We start from the raw sequence: 24073 nt of genomic DNA, 5'->3' as shown, positions 1-24073 counted from the left end.
TGCAGGCAGAACTGTGCCGAGGAGAAACCCTGTTTTTGCACGAGTTTAATTGTTTAATGTAGTATTTTGCTTGCTGATTAAAATCAATAAAGAAATGCTTTTAATACACTGTCTTCAAAGACAAAAGATGCAAGCCAAGCCCCCATTAGCTCCCACTAATGGTGTCTTTGTTTTGTAAAGCTGAAGCAGCGTTCCCATGGAGTGCCATCCTCTCCTTTCCTTGCAAATGCTGGTTTGTAGTTCATTTTTCACCAAGTAAGCATAATTAACTGCGGCCCACTCTTTATTTCGATGTGGTATGTACGTGCTATGTAGCTGCCCACTTCCAAATAACAGAGCAAAATGTGGTGTTATGCAGGGTGTAAATTGCACGATTGGAGCTCCGCACAGGGAGTGCTGAGTTTTGCCATTCCTGTGCTGTGCTGGCCGAGGTCCTTTTCTCCAGTTGGGTTCCACAGGTGTTTCTCTTGCTACACAGAGGAAAAAATACTTTGTGTGTGCACAGGAGCTTTGAGGTTTGCAGGCTGGCAGAATGCACACATACCCAACAGCCTACTCAGTTTTCCTGCTATTCTAATGGCAGGCAATGGTATTTTTACCTATTGGCCTCACTTCTATCTTACCTCATCTCAGCTACTGCAGCAGTGATATCAGGCTGTGATTTCCCTCGCTTTCCATAGGCTGTGCTACAGAAGAATTGCTGCAGAGCTTCAGCACATGGTAGTGGTTCTTCAGGGCCTGAACAAAGAAAGGCGTCGCTGTGTGTTGGGGGTGCAGAGCTTGCAGGTTCCTGCAGGGTGAGCGAGTTGCGTGCGCTGGAGGTTTGTGTATCACACAGATGGAGGCCTTCAGGTGTCTTTTGGATGGGAGGCAGGCTGGGTTTGTCAGGCAGCGTGATGGCAGTTAAACAAAGTGGATTACACAAACTCTGCAAGCAGCATTGGCCTGCTGGAAGCCACAGCTCAGCAAGGACGGAGAGGATTTGGTGAATGCGTCCCCAAGTGAAGTCTCTGTAATGGCGTTGCTTATTTGCACAGAATTGTTTGGTAGACAAGATCTGCCGTGACTGTTGGTCACTGATAAAGACAAGCAGCATCCCCATGAATTTCCCAGTGCATCTTCCTCTTTTCTTGTGCTGTCAGGCAGTGCTGCAGCAGAGTTCAACTGCATGGCTCCCAGTGCAGCAAGCAGCAGCATCACTCACCCTGAGCGAGTCGTGGTCTGGCTGTCTACAACACAGCCGGTTTTTCTGAGGATCTCGTGTTCCCCAATATGAGTAAAAGCCGTTCTGTATGAAGACTTGAGATTGCAAACATACGTGCTATTAAGTGCCTTTGGAGACTTCATTTACACTGCACATTTTAGGCATCCTTGAGGATGTGGTGTTCTCCTCCCAGCTCCCTGCAGATGGGGATTGTTTAATTTGTGCAGTAATAGGAGCTTGGGAGCATCTTCCTTTACTGCACAATTTAGGGAATGTTTCCAACCCAAAAGGAGGGTCAGGGGCTCACAAATCTGGTTCTAAATCACGAGACCGTGCTGCTTTACCTTTGGTTGGCTCCTGTAACTGTAAAGCTTGGAGTCTGGAGTGTTGCAAGTGGTGTTCAAACACTCAGCTTTTAGCAAAGGCTAGCTAAGAAAACAGTGGGTGACAGAAAAATATCAGCACTATTTTTGCATTTGTTGCATACCACAAAGCTGGAGTGCAGAATCTCACCACGCTTCCTTTAGGTTGATTCATTCAGGGCTCTCTTTTTTTTCAGCTGATTATTTTTTTTTTAAACTCAGAAATACTGGCACTGTGTTGGAGGCACTGTGCAGTGAGAGCTGCTGCTCCGTTTTGAGGCACTGCGGACTGCAGCCTGTCCTGCAGCACGCCCCGGGGCAGCGGCTGCTCCGCACTGCGCCGTGCCTGATCCTGCCTGTGCAGATCACGAGTGCTGTGGGGTCACACGTACCCCACGCTCACCAACTTGTCCTTCTTGTAGAAAATATCTCCATCACAGCCTCAAAAATGCTTCAGCTGGAAAATGGAAAATAGGATTTTGCTGTACTTAACACATAAAAATATGTTTTTAAGCAGTTGCGTGCTCTGATCAGACAAACAAGCTGTCCAGCTTTGGTCAATAAAAACATATTGATCTCTGAGCTTCCCTCTTGCTGCCTGCCAGCAGCCAGCGCCAGCCTTGGTTTTCCAGCTGCTTATCAAATAAACAGTCCGGCTGCAGATGAGCCAATTATAATTCTCTGCGACACGTTAGAGAAAAGGTCGTCGTCCATTGTGGATGCTGCAGAAGGAGAAAAGGTGCTTTTGCTGCTGGCTGGGTGTTGGGAGCTGCCTCCAACCCACAGGATGTTGGAAGCACAGCCCACCCAGCTGCTGCCGTGTGAGCAAGCCGTCCTCCTGGGCATGGTGCACCAAATTCATGGCACAAACACTCTTGAAATATTGGCATCTGCTTGAGGAGTTGCAGCTTATTTCTGTAGCCCATCAGAAGATCAGGGAAGAGGTGAAGTCTTGCACCTCCGTGCTCCACCTCATCTTTCCTCACACAGTAGGATTTTACGTGGCACAGTGTGATTTTTTTTTTTTTTGACCGTGCCAACTCAACAGAAGAGCTCTGACAGTTTTCTGTTGTATTATGTGTATTGTTTTGGTCTGAGCTAGCAGAGAGTAGCCGGGATCCAGAAGGAAGGATAACACGCGCAGAAGCCAGGCTGCGTTTCAGATTACAGTGGTATGTTTTTGTTGCTGCTAACGTGTTTGTGTTTTTATTCATTACACATATTTCTCCTGGGAAAATCACGAAAATATGTGTGTAAAATATACATCGTGACCCTGTGGCTCTGCTAAGAGCTTCCAGATGGGAGGCTCGACATTGGGGATGCTTTCTGAGTTTGTGGCACCGATTTTGGTGACAAACTGCAGGAAAACTTTTTGTCAGGGATGGAGCAGGGGAGTGCTTCAGTTTGCAGTGCTGTCAGGGCTGTCCAAGCATGCAGTGTGAAGCTGAAACTGGCTTCCAAATGTGTATGGCCCTCGTGGAATCGTTACAAAAAACAAAAACATAGGGGAAAATGTGGAGAGGCCGCCCTGGGGCTGGCGGGTGGCCATGGGGCGCGTGCATGGCCACGGCCACTCCTGACGGTAGGGGCTGCGGATGGGGAGAAATGGATGGGGCTCTGGCTTGCATGAAAGTAATTGTGAGGTTCAGGACTTCTGAGTGTTTCCATTCTTGTGTAACTCCACCAGCAAGGGTGGCTTCGGCACCGCATGTGTCATCCTGCCCTCAGCCCAGGGAAGCGAGCGCTGCGTTACGTGCAGCGAGGCCTCATTGGCCTGCATAAAAGAAACCTGCTGCCATCCTGACACACACTGCTGCTGCCTCTTGTCACTATAGAGAAGCTTCAGATGTAGAGTCAGCTGTTTGTGGTGCTTAAGCTTGGTTTGTGAAGAAGATTTTGCAAAGTGGAGAAATCACGGTGTGGCTGATGGTGCCATCCGTAACACAGGCTGCTGGACGGTCACTTTAAGTTCATACTAAGTGTTTGTGTTTTGTGGCTTGCTGCTTTGTTTATTCTGCTATTCCTATTTATTATTATGGTTGGACTTGGTGGTCTGAGAGGTCTTTCCAATCTGAATGATTCAGTGATTCTAATTGGGATACTCACATTGCATGGAGAGAGGGGAAAGTCTCCTCTGAACAACGAGACTTGTATTTTCTGTGTTTGTTTTCTACTTCCATCCACGTTACAAAGTCCTGTAAAGCTCACATTGAAGTCATTTTGTTGCATCGTAGTGGTAATTTCTTGGTCCTTTTCCCAAGTGCTTACCTGGAAAAGAAGGAGTATGCTGCCAAAGTTGGAGCGTTTGCCAGTAATGATGCCACTAATGGCATTAAATCCAATTTCTCATGTAGCCCCTGCATCAGCAAAACTTGAAATCTCCTCTCAAACTGTGCATTGAAATGACTCCTGTTTAGAACATCTTGCTGTGCTCAGTGGTTTTCTTGAAAGCTCCTTCACACACACTGGAACTTCTTTTATTCAATTACATTGACGCCAAAACGTTCTCCAAGAGAGTGCTTTCATTACATTTTAAGTAATCTTCCTTTATTTTAATGCAGGAACGTGGATTCCAGGACCATACGTATCAGTGGCCCTAGCCCAGCAGCCCTGTCTCCTCACAGGTCCTCCCTGTCCCAGGGAGCCCAAAACTGAGTACAGATCTGGTGCCTTTAAGTTCACAGGCTCCTGTGCCGAGGAAGGAACCGGCCCCCTCCTCGTCATGGTACAGAGCTGCATTTCCATGCTGGATCCAATGGCTGGCACTGAGCAGATGGCTTCTGCAGGGCTGGCAGGGAGTTGTGCTCTTCGTTTCTTCTTCCTGCAGCAGTCTGCTTGCGTGGCAAGGAGGGAAAATGTATTTTCTCATTATAGACGAAGCTGCTGCAGCACCTCTGGGGTTTGAAGTAGAGGCGCAGCAGATCTGAGCTGGTGGCTCTGCTCCGTGCTGCAGGTCTGTTCTTTGCAAAAGCTGTGCCCAGGCATCGCAGCACATGCACTATAAATATCTGGTGGTTTGTGCTGTTACTGTAAAAAGCATAAATGGTTTCATTAGTGCTCATGAAACATCGAGCCACCGTGCGAAGAATTAGAGTGAGGTGTCAGTGCCTGACCTGGTGTTTCATTGCTGCAAACCAGACGTGTGGAGCTGTTGTTGGCCATGCAGAACGGCACCTTGCAAGGTGGACGTATCATAAATGCAGATCCTATTGTACGTTGCAGAAATGCAAACTGTGGCTCATACTTGTCGGTGCTTTTTTAAGCACCCTGCCCTGCTGCATGCAGGTTATGGAAGCTGAACTTGGGGAGGTTTGGAGGGGGTTGAGGGGCTGTGCTCTGCAGCCAGGTATGGTCAGGAGGACATAGTGCCTCACATGGCAAGGTTAGTGAGAAGGAATTTAGGGAAGCTCTAACTCCTGTCCTCCAGGTGCATTTTAGGTGATGAAATGATCACGTTCTGGTCATGATTCAGTGCATTTTTTAAAAAAGGTAGGTTCCTGACAGGTTGAATGCTGTGAAATTAGTTGCAGGTGGAACAAAAGTCATCAAAATTCATCACGACATCCACCTCGTGTTTCAAGATGCAGCTAGGAGTTCTTAACTGCATGGACCAGCTTAAAAAGCCCACGATGCTCTGTGTAGAGGTCACAGAAAGACACGAACATTACCAGCAGGATGAAATGTGAAGGTGCTGTTGTTTTCCTATGGGCTGTACTTTCCTGCCTGGAAGAAAAACATGTTTGGCTTTAAAAAGGGAACTTTCTGCTGTTAATCATTTTCTGTGGCGATGTGCTTGTTTTGTTGTGCTCAATAGCCATTGTCACAGGTTAGCAAGCTCAATATTAATCATTATTTTTAATTGTAGGCGGAGTCTTTGTCCTGTTAGGATTTTTAATTAGGTTTTATGGATGCAAATTCAGGACCTCTTTGGAGTGTGTGTCCCTGGTGTTATGCTGGTTGTGTCCTGTCCTTCCTTCTGGCCCTGGCCTTTGTTGCGGCTTTCTGATGGCAAATAGACTTGTGCAAGTTCATCTTTTTGTTCCTCTTTATTTGTGAATTCCTGTCCCAGTCTCTCAGGAGTTGCTGCATTGCATGAGTTCCCAGCAGCCCACAGAACACGGCAATCTTTGGCTGCTATTGAGCCATTTCTCCTCCATAGCCTGAATGCAGGTGACTTCAACCTCTGGGCTTGCTGCCAGCCCCAGGGTGGCGTTTTCCTAGATGCAAGGATTAGAAAATGAATTTATTTGAGAGAAGTCGTGGAGATGATCCTCACAGCAGTTGTAATAGCCATTCCAGATTGCGCTGATATTGAATCCAGAATGAAGAGACCAAAGTGCTGGCCTCATCAGGAGAGGAGGAAGGTGAGCTCTTCAGCCACAAGCACACTCGCTTTTATTTTTCCTGCCTCCTGGGCCCCACGAATGAGCATGAAGCGAGCATTCCTGCAGGCGATGGAGCAGATGATGGCTGAACTGGAGGTGTTAAGATTCAGTCGAAGGAAGCTGCACAGTTTTGGGAACACGGCTCATTTCTGAGCACCGTTGCTGTCGGTATCACCTGGCAAATTCACTTGCGGTGCGAACGCTCGGCTCCCACGATAGGCATCTCTTTGTGCAGAAGTGCTGTAGGAGGCTCTGGGTCCGGGTCTGCCTGTGCCGAGCCGTTGGATGGGCAGGCGGGTGCTCCGCTCGCACACAGGAGTGCATTGAGCTCGTTTCCTTCCAAGCCTTGAGCCCCAGCCAGTACAAGCTTTGGTCTCCCCAAGAATTTCAGGAATGCTGTTACTGAGTTTTTCCGCTCGGTGCTGGAATCAACGGCTTTGAGAAGTGGAGTGATGCGAACAGAGCGTAATTTCAGCACAGCAGTTGTAACTCATTCTGTGGTTTCCTAAGGTGAAGTAGAATGTTCTGCCCTGCCGTTGCAGATATGTAGATTAGACATGTGTAAATCGAATTAATAGCGCTTTTTTTTTTAATATAGCCTGATAGTTCTGTTAAAGGAACGTGGCGAGCCAAACAAAAAATGCATGAGGTTGTGTCAAGTTAAACACCAGACATGCCTTCACATACTTCTGGCCCTTCGCCGGCATGCCTGCGCCATAGAGAAAGCAGCTTTCACAAGGCAGAGAGCTTTCTCATTTATGTGAGCAATAAAGAAAACGGCTGAAAGAGTGATATTACAGGCTGTGAGTTCTGTGGGCGTTCGTACTGCAGCGTGTAGCGTGGTCTGACACATGGATGGACAAAAGGTCACAGAGCTCGTTCTTCATAATGGGGATAATGGGGAGATAAACGAGGAGGACTGGTGCAGTTCCCCACACCACATTCAAAATGTTTCACCCTGCACAAAGAGAAACAGGTGAAACCTTCCTGCTGGGATGCAAGGGGCCAAGGAACGTGTTGATGTCCAACGTGACTTCAGAAGGGTTTTGTGGTTCAGCTCCCCGTGCAGCACCTCAGGAAGGAGGCAGGCGCTCGCTGGGCTGCTTGGGTGAAACAGCTGGAAGGGGACAGGTGGATCTTCTGGTAATGCTGAAATAGTACTATCATGTGAAAATGCTTGTTTGGGGAAAGTGAATGCCTGGGATTTAAGCACCGGGCTGTGGTTTTGTTCGCAAAGAGCTGAGCACAGGGAGGGCTTCAGGGTGACGGTGAGGATGCTGGGGAAAACCTCCTGTGTGCGCAGGTGATTTCTGGGGAAAAGGCAGAAAACTTGAGTGTGTGTAACCTGCAAAGCTTGGAACCCACGTATGGGAAGGCTTATTAGTTTCCTGTGTGGAATCAGCCTCTCTGCAAGCCTGAGCATCAGCTGCTCGTTTGGCAGGTTTCTGCCGTTGCAGAACTTGTTTTAGTCAACTGGTGGAAATTCATGTGCAACAGCTTGAGCCAAAACAAATCCGTGCCTTCAAACAAGGGCGAAATTCCATTGTTATTCTGTTAGCAAGCCTTCGGTTTGAGATGTAACACTGCGTGTGATGAGGGATGCTCGAGACCTGGCTGCTCCATGGGCCCGCGCTGTGCTGCATCCCACTGGTGGGAAGGCTGGGTGCTCATCTGGCTGCCGGGAACAGGAGCATTGCGTGGATGCAGGGCTGATGGCATCGAGTGCCTTTCAGAAGGATTTCCTCTCACTTGGCCTATTTTTGGGGGTTTTAGTTGCAAAGTAAAACCTGCAAAGGTCATTTGAGAAGTCGGGGATTATAGATGTAAAGCCCTTTTAATCTTTTCCAATAAATAGCTGAGTGGGAAATAAATCTGTTGGGAGCTCTGGGCTGAACCCTAATATTGAGCCTTAGCACAAAATGTATTTGTAATTGTGATTCAACGTACAGACACAGCTCCTAGAAATTACCCTGTGTATAATTGCCTTAAGTACGTTTGGCTTAGAAGTAAAGGGGAACAATTACCAAAACAGGTGTAATAAATGAAGCATTAATTGTACCTGGCAGCTGGGCCGTTTCAGTCACCATGAGCCAGACTACTGAAGTGATTTAGGCACAGTTGCAAACACCAGTTTTCAATTAAGCTGCTTTGAGATGCAGCTCTTAAAGGTTCCCAGTGGTGATTGTGCTCAGGGATGGCTCTCTGCATTAGATGCCTTGGTAAGGTGGAGTTTTAATGAAAGCTTTGCATTGTAAAGCCTTAAAGCATTTAGATTTGGGAAAGCATCAGTGACAAATTGAACCGATGGTGTCTGAAATACTGAAGATCCTATGGGTTATGTCTGCACGATGCGTGACGTTGTCTAAAACCTGGGTAGCCTTCAAAGTGTTTTTTCCCCTAATTCCATATGTAATTAAAAAGCAGCTAGCTCATTAAAAGTTAGTCTTGTTGGAGCAGTATACTTTTACATCCATTTAAATAATAAAGTGTAGCCTTAACGCAGAATGTAATAACATCAGATATTAAATTTCTTGTGTAGCTGACGCTTCACTTTTCAACAGTGTTTGTCTAACCTTTCTGGATCCTAAACTGAAAGTGAACGTGGTCCCCAGAAGCTCATCCTGTTATTCTGTAGCTCGTTCAACTCCCTGTGTTTTTTATTAATTTCTTACCGTATTACAGCAGTAGCAAAACCCTGGAGGTGTGTTGGTAGTGATGTGCACGTCCATAAGGAGAAGTGGCAGCTTTTCAGATGCAGTGATGCTGTCTCATTCTCTTCACAGGCTTTTGGAAATGCAAAGACAGCGCATAACAACAACTCGAGTCGTTTTGGCAAGTTTATCCAAGTGAACTACCAGGAGACCGGCACTGTGCGAGGGTGAGTGGCAGTGGGATCCACAGCCTGCATTTTTACTGTATGTAAATGTTATGCAAAGGTTGGTTTATCTGCGCTGCACATCAAAGCATGGATACACCTGAGAATGGATTTAAGCCAGTTCAGTTCTCATTAATCATAACGTCAACTTTATAATTAAGCCAAAATGTAGTTTTTTCCTCTTAAGAGAGCAAGCAAGGGCAATGTTTTAGGGCCGTGAGGATGGATCACAGGGCCAGAGTGTGTGATGGGCACAGAGAGGCCTGCAGGCTGGCCTTGCTCAGACTCAGAAATAGAAAGCCAAAGGGGATTTAATTTTGCAGATGCCTGGTAGCTGTTACAGAGAAGATGGAGCCAGATGATTTAGCACTGCTGTCTGATTCCTCACACGCTTCCATCCATACCCTGAAGTGTCTCTTGAAGCCAGCCCTTGACCACTTAGGGCATCCTGTGCCCCAGGCTGCTGTTAGGAGGCGCTTGTCTCCGCTCTGCTGCCACAGGGTCTGTTTCCAGCCTCACTGCCTGCTTCCACAGCTCCCGGTGAGCTCAGCCTGGTGATGGCCACAGCTGGGTGAAGGCTTCTGGGGGACACATCTGGACCTGGATTTCTCTTGGGATTCTTCAGATGACATCATGCCATAGCTCAGTGTCTCACACCAGCCCAAAGGGAGCAGGGCTACCTTAACCCTGCTTTTTGGCTGGGTAATTAGCTCAGCTGGAAAAGCAGAGAGTAGAGTGGCATTCCAGGGGCTTATAATTTCTGCAGCTAGCTAAGAGATCTCTTGCTGGGACTTTGTCGTTAATTTAGAGAATTGCTTTTACATTTTTCCTTCCCTATTTTCCACCAGAACAGTATGGCACAAATGGGTGCCGTTAATTTTTCAAATGAGCCTGGGTACTCTGCGTTCTTTGCAGTCAGGCAGCTGTTTTTTCATCCAACTTTTATCTGCTGCTCTTTTTTTTTTTTTTTTTTTCCCTTCTATTATTAATTCTGGTGAATAGTTCTCTTAAAAGGATAAGCTTCTCTTCTTTTTTCATACCTACTTAAACACAGGGTGATAGAATCCAGCAGATGCCCTAACAACCTGTTACCTTGACGTGCTGGCCAGCTCTGTGATAGTGCCCTTTATGGTTTATTGGCGCTTACCTGCAAATAACGTTGCATTTGTGTGCAGTGGTTCTGAAAATGAGAGAAATTTTTTCTTTAACAAACTCATTTCTTTGGTCTTCGTTACGTGATGGGACGAGAGTGTGCATGGCCCCAGCCACAGTGAGAGGACATTACAAAAATAACTCAGCTGTTCCCTGCATACCAGAGTGAGGTTTTATTCTCCATTGTCTTACAAGGAAGATCACAAGTTCTGCGATTTTTCTTTTTGATTTTTATTTTTAAATTTAGCGTAGCTTTTAAGCACACTTTTTTTTTTTAAGCCCGTTCAAATTGGTTACGTCCCCATTTTGTGCATATGATTTTCTTGGTTAATGTAAAGTATAATTTGCAGGCTCGGATCAGAATTTTGCTCCGTTCGTGGGCTGAAAATAGCAGTTGGGTATTTGGTTACCAACTGTATGCAGATAATGACCCAAACTCAAAGAGAATTTCAGCTTAAGAGGTGTAATAGCCAAGAGATTTAGGAGCAGCCAACCCCACCCCACGAAATGAAGGCTTTGAAGATATGTTGGAAATCAGTGGAGTATGAGCAAAGGCTTCATTTAAGTGCATTCCCATAAGGCTTTATGAATTTATTATGTCCTGTTCAGAGATAAGTGAGCAGTGGAGGAAGGGCTTTGCAACACGTTGAGTCCTCCTAAGATGATCAAAAGCTTCCACATCTTACGTGCTCCTTAAAATTGCAGAAGAGCCAGATGGGAGAGATTTTAATTAAAAGCAACAGTGCACTGCCATAATGTTAAATTTGTGCAGCAGCACGGGGCTGCGTCACAGGTACTGTGAGGATGGTGGGTATTTTGCATGGTGGGATTTGTATGTGAAATCCATGCTCAAGGTTTTGATGATATTGGCTGGTATACCAGGGACGGGTTCTGTAGCGTGATTAAGTGAGTACTTTGCATGAGGTACTCTCAACATTTCTTTACTGTTAAGACTGTGGGTAATAATAAGGTAGTTTCTACATAATTGACACCAGTAAATAGAAAGAGAACATTTGGGGGTGTTTACTTTTTTATATTTCAATTTGTTTTCCTTTTCACTGTCCTATTAGAACAGGGAACATACTTAAATTGATTTATCACCTTCTCACTAAGCAAAGAACATCCTGCTGGAGCAGCATTCTCCTTACATCTACCCTGCTCTAAGTAGTGGGTTGGGCCAGATGACCTCCAGAGGACCTTTCCAACCTAAATTATTGCATGCAACTGAGTTTTTTGGGTCTATAATAAGAGCAGAAATCACAGGGGAAGGGATTATGTGTCAAGCGTGGTCGACTAGATCTAGGTTGTCCTGCAGCTGTGTGCCAAGCTGCTGCCCAGTGCTGTGCCGGGACCCAGGCCGTGCTGGTGCCTCGCTCACTGCCCCATCTCTTCATTGAGTCTTCAGGGAGCTTCGTGCCTTGGCTTGGGAAGTTGGTAAAACAGGAACTTAAGGTTAGACAGAGAGGAATATCCATAGCTGTCCTCGGCTTCCTCACAGGGAATAAATAAAAGAACTTCCTGGTGCACATCACGTGCCGGGATAATGGTGCTTGCTGCAGCCCGCCTGCCTTTCTTTACTCCTCCTGTGCAGCAGGGCAGTCTTGAGGTGTGTGGATGTGCCAGTTCCTGCAGCCTCTCCTAAGCACTGCCCCAAGAGTCAGCCCAAAACCCCGCGGGCACGGCCAGGTTGGTTATTTTTTGGTGAAGGTAGAGGAGAATCACTGAGAATTGCCCCCAGGAGAATTGCTCCTGGATAATGCCTGGCCATGTCTGCCATCTGAGGGTTATGCTGGGCACCATGCTGTCCCATCGCATCCAGAGCTCCTTGGGGGTGCAGCTCGCACGTGGCTGCTGTCAGTGCCACATCACTGTGGGTTGGTGGCTGGAAAGGCCCAGCCTCTGCCTCTGTGTGTCGAGTTACATCATCAACATTGGCAATTATAGCTCTAGCTTCCACGTCCCTATCATTACTGGTTAGCACTGAATGGAGAAAAAAAAAAACAAACAAAAAAAACAAAAAAACAACAGCAACAAACATGTCAAAGCTTGTTTTAGCTAGTGAAGTTATTAATATGTACATGAAATTAACTCGTCGGGGAGCTGTTAGGACAAAATGTCAACGCCAGTAAGAAGCTTCTGCAGTTCTCTGGGTTTTGACCATATCCACAAGTTAATAACCCAGAGCTTTTGTAGCAAAGTGGCTGCTGGAGAAGAGGGGGTGATAATTTGGGCATGGAATCCATGGCGAAATCTTAGCTTGCAAACTTGTGCACCCAGATGCGTTTCTGGTTGAAGGAGGGTTTGTGCACAAATCTCAGTCTGCAAGCAATTTTATTTTGCTGGGTTTGAATTAAATAGGTATCAGAGATTCTTAGTTTCTGTCAAAATTCCCCCCTGCACTCCCTGCCCATAGGCTAACTCATCTGAGATCATGTTTTTCATATCCAAGTTAGTTTTGGCTTTGTATCAAACCAAAAAACCTCAAAAGCCAAACATAATATTGGGCTTGTTCTGCCTAGGAAGAAATTTATATAACTAAGTGAAACAAGGCTGAAGCTTTTTTGGTGTACTAAAACTGCAAAGTCCCAGTAAAGCTGTGTTCATTTAAGTTGAATATTGGGTCAATGAATAATGCTTTTATTTCTTCTTCCAGAGCTTATGTTGAAAAGTATCTGCTGGAAAAGTCCAGGCTCGTCTACCAGGAGCACAACGAACGGTAGGTGCCTGTGTTTCACTGGGTTCTGCCTCCCGGATGTGCTGATAGTGCAGCACAGATGGCTCCAGTCCCTGCCTGGGCTGGCAGGGGGATGGGGATTTTCATGCTTCTGACTGCGTGCTTCACAGATAAAGCGTGTATTTACGCTGTGTGCCATGTTGGCTTGGAGGGGAAAACAGAAACTCTGACAGCTTTGCTTGGATGTGCTGCACCAGCAAGCAAGCATGCAGGGTGCTCTGCTGATGGGCTGCGAGGCTCCACCTGTGGGATGTTCTGCATTTCAATGTTGTGTGGACTTAAAGGGTAGAAGCAGTCCTCGTATCACAGAATCACAGAATGATTGAGGCTGGAAGGGACTCCTGGGGGCCGTATGATCCGACCCCTGCTCGAGCAGGGACTCCTCGAGCGTTGCCCAGGTCTGTGCCCAGATGGATTTTAACATCTCCATGATTGGAGATTCCACACCCAAAAAAGGAGTCCTGATCACATCAAACGCTTAACTTGTGCCTGTAACAAATCAAAATCATACAAACCCACAACAAGACCTGCATTGAATCTTCACCAAACTCTCCTGGTTTGGTCATCTGTGGGAACTTGATACTCCTTTATGACCAGGAGATGGAGGAGGCTGCACCTGGGTTAGTTGGTAGCACACTGGGTGAAGGGGAAGGTGCATCAGAAGCTGCAGGCTCAAAAACAAAATGCTCCTCATTGCACTTTTTACTGTTACTGCTTTTATTATTTTTTTTTATTATATAGAATTTTATGTATTTCGTTCATAATTTTGTACTGAAGTCTCTCTAACTTCAGATTTTATTTCTTAAGACACTGCCTGGCTACAGAAGCCTGTTTTTGCCATCTTGCTGCCTGTTTAGGGAGGAATGCAGTGCCCAGGGAAAAGAGAAGTCATTATTTTATTAACAGTCCTTGACTTATATTTTCCACTGTCTATATGATTAATGCCATACCATTTGTATTCTTACACAGCTTGTCAACTACTTAGTATCTAATTTGGGAAAGAATATGATATTTTAATTCTATTTTACAGCTCTTGAAAACATCAGAAGGGCTTTTAGAAAAAGCTAAGATTATACCGACGACAAATTTAAGCAAACTGTTGCTTCCTAATATTAGTTGTTATTTCCTCTTCACTGGTAACTATTCTGAGTGCAACAAATTGGCTGCTTCTAACTTTCCATCACCTGTTGTATTTCAATTTCTGGCACTTCTGCATTTCTCTTTTGGGAATAGATGCTGTGTGAGAAGTTTTCTCTAATGTTGATGGAGCGTTCCCAAAGTTAGATGGCACAGACTGCCTCAGACTTGACAAATACACTGTTAGGTGCTGTGATAATTAAGCTTGGTTCCTCTTGGAATCAACCACAGTTTTGGTTTTAGAAATACTGCTATGCTGTTAGTATGAAACCCATGTCATGGTTGTTTTGAAGCAAAACAGATGACTATTGCATGGAATAGTTTTATTATTCAAGTATTTGGAATATTTGAGCAGAAGTAAAAAATTGAAGGTTTTCCATGGAGTTGTAGAACCATAGAATGGCTTCCGTTGGAAGGGGCCTTAAAGCCCTTCCAGCTCCAACCCTCCTGCTGTGGGCTGGTTGGTTGCCCTCAGCAGATCAGGCTGCCCAGGGCCCCATCCAGCCTGCTGGTGAGAGCCTCCAGGGATGGGGCACCCACAGCCCTGTGCAGCCTGAGTAAGGAATTTACACCTAATAGCTGACCTAGATCTCCCCTCTATTAGTTTAAAACCGTTCCCCCTTATCACTATCAGACCATGTAAAGTCAGTCTTCCTCCAGCTTATAAGCTCCCCTCAAGTCCTCGAAGGCCGCACTGAGATCTCCCCGCAGCCTTCTCTTGCCCAGGCTGAACACCCCCAGCTCCTCAGCCGTCTCCATAGCAGAGGTGCTGCAGCCCTGGCAGCATCTCCGTGCCTCCTCTGCCCCGCTCCAGCAGCTCCGCACCCTTCCTGCGCTGGGAGCCCCAGGCCTGGGCGCAGCACCGCAGCTGGGGCCTCACGAGGGCAGAGCAGAGGGGACGGTCCCCTCCCTGCCGCTGCCACCCCTCTGTTGGTGCGGCCCAGGATGCCGGTGGCTTTCCGGCCCCCAATGGACGCTGCTGCCGCGTCTGTGGCTTTCATCCACCAGAGCCCCCGAGTCCTTCTCCGCAGCACTGCTCTCGTGAGACCTTCTCACATCTGTGCTCACAGCTGGGATTGTGAAGAACCCCTCACCAAGTTCAGTTCCATCTGCGCTCTGGCTTTCCCTGATCACATCAGCATCCCTGTACTCTTTCCAGACCAGCCATCCCTGCTTGCACTGCCTGTATATTTCCTTCCTGTCCCTCAGCCTGACCGGCTTGTCCTTGTTCAGCCATGTTGGTAATGATCTTCTCTGTGAGCACCAGGTCTGGTATCGCTTCTCTGGTCTGTCTGTCTAATGCCTGAACCAGGAGTTTATTGTCGATGGACTCCAGGAGTCCCCTGGAGCAGCTCACTGTGTTGCCTTCCCAGCAGATCCCCAGGTGGCTGAAGGTCCCCATCAGGATGAGAGCCTGTGACTTTGACTATTGCTGCAGCTGAAGCAGGGAAGCCTTGTCAGCAGGCTGCTCTTGTTCTGACAGTCTGTATAGACTCTGAACACCAGATGTCCTTTATTGATCTGGTCCATAATTTCAACACATAAGCTCTCAAACTGATGATGGCCATTTTCAGAGGCAGCTCATTGCTGTCCATCCACTTTTTAACATTGAGAGCAGCTCCCCTGCCCCTCCTCCCCTTCCTATCTCTTCTGCAAAGCTTGCAGCTCTCTATCGTACTATTCCAGTTGCATGATTTGTCTCACCATGTTTCCTTGATAGCACTTAGGTCATAGTTTCCTAATTGCAGTATGGCTTTCATCTCCTGCTTATTTCCCATGCTGCATGCATTGGTATGGAGGCACTTCAGCTGGGCTATCAGCTGCATTATCCTGGAGGGGCTGTTTTTCTATTCTGTCACACAGAACTGCAGCTGCCAATGTATTACTTATTTTAGTGGCAATGAATTATTTTTAAAAAGTAAACAATCCTGCACTGCAAATGAGCTTTCTAATTAGTATATAGGCCTTGCACGTGTTTCTGAAGGAAAACACAACGATGTCAGCCAGGAGTTCCTGAAATCCCTTCCTGGAGGTTTGCATCCGTGGATAAAGAGGATCTAGCTTTCTGTTACTTGGTTTAACCTCTTGCATCACTGCAAAGTGCTCTCAGGCCATATCTATACCACTCTCAGTATTAAGCAGTCTAGTTGTTGCACGGGGCCCTAATTTTTATTTATCTGATGAATCTACAAAAAACTTCGTAAGTCAGGGTGTCTTCATCTCCTGCATCAGTGTGAGATCAGACCGATACAGAACAGTGACAGACCGAGCTGTCTCTCACTCGGAAGGCTTTGGTGACACGGGACTCAGTGACTCTTTTCCAGATTCGTGTCCTTTTTAGCTTCATATTTTGTTGTTTCATCCCCTGGAATTCTAACTGCATTCAAAGTTGCCCTAATTGCTAAAAACCATGGGACCATGGAAAGAGAACAAACCCAGAAGTGGACGTGATAAACCCTGTTTATGTGCTGAAAGTGTACGTGCAGGTTTGAGCTGGGAGGCTGGAATGTGAAGCTACGAGACTTCTATGTGTTTCTCTACTCAATGCTGCAGTCTGTTTTCAAGTTTAACATCCTTTTCTTTGTCACCAGGAACTACCATGTATTTTATTACCTCCTGGCAGGAGCGAGCGAGGAAGAGAGATCAGCATTTCATCTTAAGCAGCCTGAGGAGTACCATTACCTCAACCAGGTGGGATTACTCTACTGGTGGCACTGGCAACATCTTGCCTTTTCCACCACTGATAAGCATCAGTGTGTGCAGTGATAAATATGGGTCATTTCAGTGCTCTATAGGCAGCAGTCTGTCACTGTAAATTGGTCTGCATTGGCAACCTGAACACTTAATATGAAAAAAAATGAGTGTTGCCCATTTTCTGTCCCCTAAGTGGAGTTATGTTGGATAGACAACAGAAGCCACAAGCCAAACAAGGGAGAAACAGTAGTGATCTACCTTTGTATGATTGTTTAGGCATTAAGGTGTGGCTGCTGAGAAGAAGAAAAGAAAAATGTGTGATGCCATTCAGGATGTAGTCCTAATTGTGTCTCTTTATGGCTGGCTGTCAGCACGAGCCTTTACGTTTAACAATAAAAAAGTCTAATGTAAATGAAAACACGGAAACCACTGAAAATGTGGGGATTCAGAACGTGTGAGATACCATCAGTGCCAATTCAGTTCATACTTCAGGAGATCTCATTTGCTTCATGCTTAAGATGCAGCTGTGTGTTGATACTTGTAAACAGGGAATTTACAGGTTTTTGCTCAAAAAAAAAAATAAAATCAGTGGAGTAGGATGAGATGAAGCATAGTTCTATGTTGATTTTAACTGCAATTGCAATTTTCTTGGCCTGAAATGCCGAAAGCCATAAAGAGAAATTTAACGTGCGAGTTGGAGAGCAGCTCACATGCACTGTGCAGCACAAGCAGCTTTTGGTCTTTGTAGAAATATAATTTAACTCTGTAATATTCTGTAAATCACGCGGGGCTCTTTAAAGATGTTTAAAGTGGGCTTTCAAAGCCAAAATATAGCGTGCTATTAATGACTGCCACCCACTTGCAGCAGGACTGGGAAATTGGCACAAGTGAGGAGCATGCTAGGAGCTTCAGCTCTGTTTAGCTTCTGCTCTTTTGGTGCCTCCTGCATCCGTGAGCAGCGCAGAGGTTGCAGAACGTGCTGTGCTCCCTCCCACCATCTGTGCTGCAGTTCTGCAGCTCCAGAGCGCCAGGATGATTTGAATGGAATGTTTTGTCAAGCACAGATTTTGTTGGGCAATCTGATAGTTCTCTGTTAGCCTCAAACGTTGCCTTTAATTACAGTCTTTCCTTTTACTTAATAGTATCTTAGCGCTTCGGGTCATTGATATTTAAATTAAATAATGAAATTATGCTGCTGTAGGCAAGTAGGCCACAGAAGGGTGCAGAGGTTCATCTAGTGGGTGATGGAAGCAGACTCTGGGCTCACCTGACCACAGTGTATGGAGAGCAATGACATCTCAGCGTTCTGATTATAATCATTTCTCTGCGCTTAGTGTTTGTGGTAGGCCAGTGAGTGCTGACAGCTATGGAATAGTGGCTCCTTGAGGTGATTGCCTGGCTTCCTAACAGTGCAGCAACAGCCTTCCCGTGTCCTGTAGGCAAAGGACAAAAGGGAAAATGAGGAGGAAGAAGAAAAAAGTCATAGTGGAAGAATGGGCAAAGAAACTGTGAGCATAGAAGGGGAAAGCACTAAATTGAGGCTTGAGCATTCACAGTAACTTCTTCAGTGCATCCCAGAGAAATCTCAGCCTTTTAAAATGGAAAGAGAACAAACCCAGAAGTGAACATAAATATCTAACTAGAATTAAGCACTAAAATTTAAAAGCTATGCAATACTGAGCCAGGCCCCATCACTGACCCAGTGGGTCCTTGAGTTATTTTGTTTCTCCCAGGTTCCTCAATTCACATTGTTATGCAAAATAAAAGTGTATTTTGCATTGCAGATGAGGAATAATCTATTCAGGTACTTCAACAAAATGCTCTGTTGATTGTAAGTGCAGGGAGCAGGTTGGAAAAAAAACAGTTTCTTTCTAAAAGCTAATTTTCTTAAAATATCTGCTAGGCTATTTTAGAACATCCCCCTCCCATCAGTGATTGGAGTCATCGAGCAACTCGCTGAATGATTTCTGTGCTGTACGTTCATATTTATCCATGCTGAAGTTAGTAATTTGCAGGATCAGATCCTTGTTCTAATGGAATCCACAGCCCCAGTGCTGTGTTCCTTGCAGGAGCTCTGAGTCCTGAGCCTGGATGAGTCCTCTCAAGTCTTCACTGTCTGACTGGAAAATGACAGGAACTCAGGAGAAGCTGGTGCTTTTTAGTGAAACAATCACAGTTTTGCATCGTGTGTGTGTGTGTGTGTCCAGAGCAAAAGTTGAGAGCAGAAACAGAAATCAGTGCAACTCTGCATAAATAGCTCTTTGGCTGTAGGTAAACCAAAAGTTTTTCCAACCAATTCGCTTCAATTCATTTAGCTCAGAGCTTGGGAAACCTCCACTTGAAAACACAAGAAATCAGAGCATCACAGATGTGAAATAGTTATAAATCTAACTTCATGTTGATAAAATAGATCAGGAATGACTATGCAGAATAATAGTTCTTTCATCTGGGAGGTCGATATCGCTTCCCTTTCTGAAGAGCTGGTGGTGGGAGTCGTGTTGGGTCTGAATGCTACTTACGTGGGTCTGCCTTGCTTTCAGATGACAAAGAAACCCCTCAGACAGAGCTGGGATGAGTATTGCTATGACTCTGAGCCGGTCAGTACGAGTGCCTGCGTCCTCGGGGCTGTGCAGGGCTGCTCCTCTTGCTGCCTTTTTGGCGAGGCACGCTGGGACATGGGCAGAGATGAATGTCAAGCTGTTGCTGATCCTCTCCCCTGCCCTGCATTGGTGTTGCTTGTGTGTTAGCTGGTGGCAATACAGATACCCTTTCCGTTATCCTTTTTTGCTTATTTCTGTCTGGAAAGCTTCAGCAGTTTGGTTTGGATATGGTCATCTAGTTTTTTGCAAATAGTAGCTCCTTCTTGATATGCAATACAGATTGTTTTGTGTAAATTGGCTGCTGCGGAGTGATTTGTGAGGCAGCAGCTTTGTGGAAATTGAAATGGCTGCCTGATAAAACTGCAAATCAGGATCTGGAAGCACTAAGAGCTGGCTCGTTTCACATCAGCTCGTTGTGGTTGTAGCAGTGTATCTGCCATCCAACTTCCAGGAAAAAAGAAGACAAAACCAAACCTGCCCCATCAGCCATCTGTGAGACAATCAGATCCTCCTATTGCTCAGAATGCAAACAATTCCTCCTCTGAAAATAGTTCTGCTGTCCTTTCCAAATGGATCTATCCAAGAAAGAGACCGTGCTGCTTCGCCCCTTCCCCAGCTCCTTTGCAAGCAAGACAGGGGCTGTGGCTTTGGTCAGTGGTATGCTTCGTGTTGGTATGGCTTGCACATGTGTCCCTGTGATGGTCTGTGTTGGTTTGTCTTGCACCACAAAGCATGTTTTCAGCCAGCTGCATGTTGTCCCAGCTAATTCTGCCATGCATGTAATGGTTGCTGCACGCAGCTAAGAGATTTGGAGGATGAGGTGATGTGGAAAGGAGCTGTTGTTCTCTGTGGCCATATAGGCATCGTGTTAACAAGGTTTCAGCTGCAAACCCGTGTTACAAGAGGAGAAGAAGGAGGGAGTTTCGCCTCCCAGAGTTCAGAAGCCTCAGATATTGTACTGGCATCCTCATGAGGTCCTGTGAGAACATAGGGCTGCTTCCCTGTGTGCCTCACGATACCAAAACGAGTTGCAAAGACTTGAATTGCTTTAGGAGTGGGTTAGGAAGATCAACTGGAGAAATGCCAGGAAAACCAAACCCTGCTTCGTTTCCTTATTTTGTGTGGGAAAACCATATGTCCTTACAATTGGGCTGTCTGGTGTTTTACTCTGCTCAGGGTTGTTTTCCGTGCTGCTCATGGTAGATCACATTCTGGCTTTCGGGATGATTTACTCTTAAGCATCCTCTGGCCCTTTTCCTCCGTGAGATGACAACAGAGGTGTTGGGCTGCACCTTATGCACACTTCCAGCTTATAATGAAACCCCATTATAACTTCTTTGAGCTTTTCCCAGAAATCCACGGATTGCTGAAATTGGCCAGTTGTAAGCAGGGGACTCGTTGCTCTAAAATCAGTGGAACTTTTTGAAATATATATGTATATACACTCCTTAAAATACATATTATTTGTACATAAATGCTTTAAAAATACATATGTATGTATGTATATAAAATCCATTAGGAAACAATACCTAGCACAGAACTGAAACACTATGGAGCGCATCTGCTTTTAAGTAGATAATTTGCAAAAAGCTTTTCCATGCGGACTAATGACTTTGACGATTGTTATGTAAATTGTTCATTAAATGCCTTTGGCACGGATTGCAGTATTTGTGAGTCAGCTGTGGTATTTCGCTGTTGCCTTGTGAATTATTTTGGGTGAACAATGCCACCAAACGAAATGGGTTCCTGGAATGTGGATGGCCAGTAAAAGTGGCATTTGTCATCCCTTTTAAAAGTTCTTTAAAAAGCTTGTTTGTAGAATTTGTGGATGCGTTTTTTGGTTCTGCAGGACTCCAGGTCCTGCCTTAGTGGGTGTGAAAACTCCTGAAATTACCCACAGCATATTTGTGATGGCTGGGGATGCCAGTCAGCCCACATTTGGGTTGTGCTACTGTTTAATAGTAACTAATAGTGCAGTGGACTAGCTTGTAGAAAGTCTCCATTTAAGTGTTAGTAAATATTTTGAGGTTTAAGACAGCATTTATATCTACGACAAGCAACAACATAATTCTGAATTGGAGGCTGGGGATTTTTTAAGGAAAAAGTATAAAATCTGAGCTATGAATAATCCGTAGGGGCCCCAAAGTCAGTCAAAGCATGCACGAGGTCCTTGGCTTTAGTAGTTTATTTACTCGTTTAAGGAGGATTAGTTTAACTCTGCTCCCTAAGTATTGGGAAGAATCTGGCTAACTAAATCATTCAGCTGTGACACGTTAACTGCTGGGCAATAGAGGTAGGAGTGGGTTCAAGTTCCCTGTAAAAACATACTGATATTTGGAATAAAGCTCACGAAAACGATGTGAAACTTTCCCTTTCTTAGGCAGCATTTCATTCACTGATGACATAGAATTACATTTTATTTTGAAGTATTTTAAAACAGAATTCTTCCTATTTACTTCAAGGAGCTCCTAACCAGGCCAGGGCCAGGACTTAATGTGGAATGAACTGCCTGGAAACGAGCACACTGTTGCTACTTCACGGCCTTTCTGCATGCTTGTTCTCCACAATTCTGGCCAAATAGTTATCATATTTAGAACTGCACTTTGGTTTGCTTATAGGCAGACTGTTGAAAAGCTGGTTTTCCTAGACAGCTTCAGTTTGTGCGCTCTTTCCAGTGTTGACGAAGAAAAAGTCTGCCTTGCCTCTAGAGCTAATCGTGGATTGTTATTGCATTGCGTGTGCACTTCTTGCTCTGTCTGCTGTGGTGCTGTGCATTCCCTCTTGCTCTGGAGCAGGGTTCAGAGCAGTATCCAAGGGGCTGGGTGTCAGGGTCAATTAACCACTGTTATTCTGCATCCGCATTAGCGAGGCCTCCTGCGTATCTCGTTTCCCAGTGCCAGATTGGAAATGTTCTAGCTGCGGATAAAAGCGTGGAGATCCTGGGATGATATTTATGAAGTGCTGACTTGGCCATCTGGACCTGTTCTGGCCTCAGTTGCAGGACTTAATTTTTCCCTTTGAACCCAGCAGGATTGCTTTTCCGTTGAAGGGGAGGACTTGAAGCACGACTTTGAGCGCCTACAGCTAGCCATGGAGATGGTGGGCTTCCTTCCCAAGACTCGCAGACAGTGAGTTTATTTTCTATGTTAACAGATTGTATTACTGAATTGTATTAATACCAAGTACGTTGTACATTTATAATAGTAATATATAACATAAAAATGATCCCTGTAATCAGTGAGACAAGCTAACGTAAATGAATAACCTTTCGGTGTGGTGAGAAGGGTTGATGACACACTGACTGCTCGTACAATAAGGGAATAATCACGATGGCAAGATATAAGCAAAATGTGCCCTTCGTTACTGTTATCAAGCTGTCTGTGCATATTGGCAAAAAGTTGGCATCTGGATGTGAACTATTCAGAATAGTCATACTGTGCGTGTAATGAATCCAGATCCTAGTTTAATCAGAAAGCCAGGCATCAAATCTAATCCTTCTCCACGCAGTTGCCAGTTTTTAGACTCGCTTCCAGCAGCCCTTCATTCAGTGCAAATGCTGGTTGAAAACTTGGGCTTCTCGGTTGGATCGCAGCGCTGCCTTTTGCCAATGGCAAGGAATTGTGTGCTTTACATCCTGCACTAAACCACAGAGTAATTCCTGCACTGACTGGCTCCATTGTTCCAGAGGTTTGAGTAGGTCTGAATGAACTTGACAAATATGTTGCTAAGATTAGAAACAGGCTCAGAAAAAATATGTATTGATAAGTGATCTTCGGGGGAGCATTGTTTTTGACATCATAAGCATTGCTGAAGGGCAAATCAGTAGCTGGAACGCAGTGAGAAAGCTGGTGCTTTTCTGAGTAAAATTGGTCAGACAATAATTTAATGAACACGGTTCCTTTTTCTGAGATCCAGGAGGTTTATGTAGGAACAGGGAATTTTTGCTTTGTGCTAATGGCACTTGAAACCCTACTCATTGCTTAGAGGAGCTGACATTTAAGCTACATCTACCATTACCTCCTGCTCTTTTAAGCATGGATTTTCTTTCTTCTTAACAAGTTTCTGAGCCAGCCAGCAGTTAGGAATCCTTTACAGTGAGGCATCATTTTGCTTTCTGCTCCAGTAAGAACTTGTTTCACCTGCCTGAGAATCTTCTTCATAAGCTCATACTTTATCCCAAGCATTAACAAATGGTGAAATCAATGCTGCTTTCTCTCTGTGCTTTCCACACATATAGATAAACCCAAGTGTGCACACTTTTACTGTCACTCTGTATACATCAGCATACGCCCTTCTTTTTCCCATCTGTCTGCTTCACATCAAGAGCACGCTGACATTCTCCTGACAGCATCACGGTGCATCGCTGCTCCCTGAACTGATGCCACTGCATGCACTAGAGACAGATGCTGCAGCAGGGAGGAGGGCAGCACAGAACTAAATTGCTTCCCATGTTCTGCCCTGGGCGACTCATTACACAGCAGGAATCAAGTTGCAGTGACAGGTTTTCTAAAGCCTGTGTGCAGCGCAGGGTTGCTTACAGTGAGGTAATTCAGTTGGCAGAGGAAAGCAGTGGGTAAGTGTCTGAGCAGAGTAGGATATCCGTGTAAATTCAGGATTTTGATTTACTGCATGATAACTGTTATTTTTCCCCCAGAGGGTGGTGAGGCACTGGAACAGGTTGGGCTGTGGATGCCCCATCCCTGCAGGCATTCAGGTCCAGGCTGGATGTGGCTCTGGGCAGCCTGGGCTGCTGGTTGGTGACCTGCACACAGCAGGGGGTTGGAACTGGATGAGCACTGTGTCCTTTTCAACCCAGGCCATACTATAATGCTATGATAATGTAGGACAGGCTCAGAGGGGTGATGCTGTGTTGTCCAGACAGGCTGGTGGTGTGGCGAGGAATCAAATGCAATTTCAATGATTGTTAGGT

At 45.6% G+C, this 24073-nt stretch overlaps 1 protein-coding gene across 1 annotated transcript in view; it reads left to right on the top strand.

Moving 5' to 3' along the window:
* MYO9A (myosin IXA) overlaps positions 1-24073 on the top strand; it is a 161910-nt gene that overhangs the window by 44362 nt on the left and 93475 nt on the right. The window contains exons 3-7 of the mRNA XM_042885759.1: positions 8735-8829; positions 12632-12694; positions 16441-16540; positions 19084-19140; positions 22174-22271. Coding sequence (XP_042741693.1) covers positions 8735-8829; positions 12632-12694; positions 16441-16540; positions 19084-19140; positions 22174-22271 — 413 coding nt within the window. The remainder of the gene's footprint in view (positions 1-8734; positions 8830-12631; positions 12695-16440; positions 16541-19083; positions 19141-22173; positions 22272-24073) is intronic.

This window comes from Lagopus leucura, unplaced genomic scaffold (assembly GCF_019238085.1).
Source record: "Lagopus leucura isolate 7727_CA_CO unplaced genomic scaffold, USGS_WTPT01 Super-Scaffold_100052, whole genome shotgun sequence".
In the NCBI taxonomy this organism is placed as follows: Eukaryota; Metazoa; Chordata; class Aves; order Galliformes; family Phasianidae; genus Lagopus; species Lagopus leucura.
The sequence above is the reverse complement of the archived record's forward strand: the minus strand, read 5'-3'. Positions and strand labels throughout refer to the sequence as shown.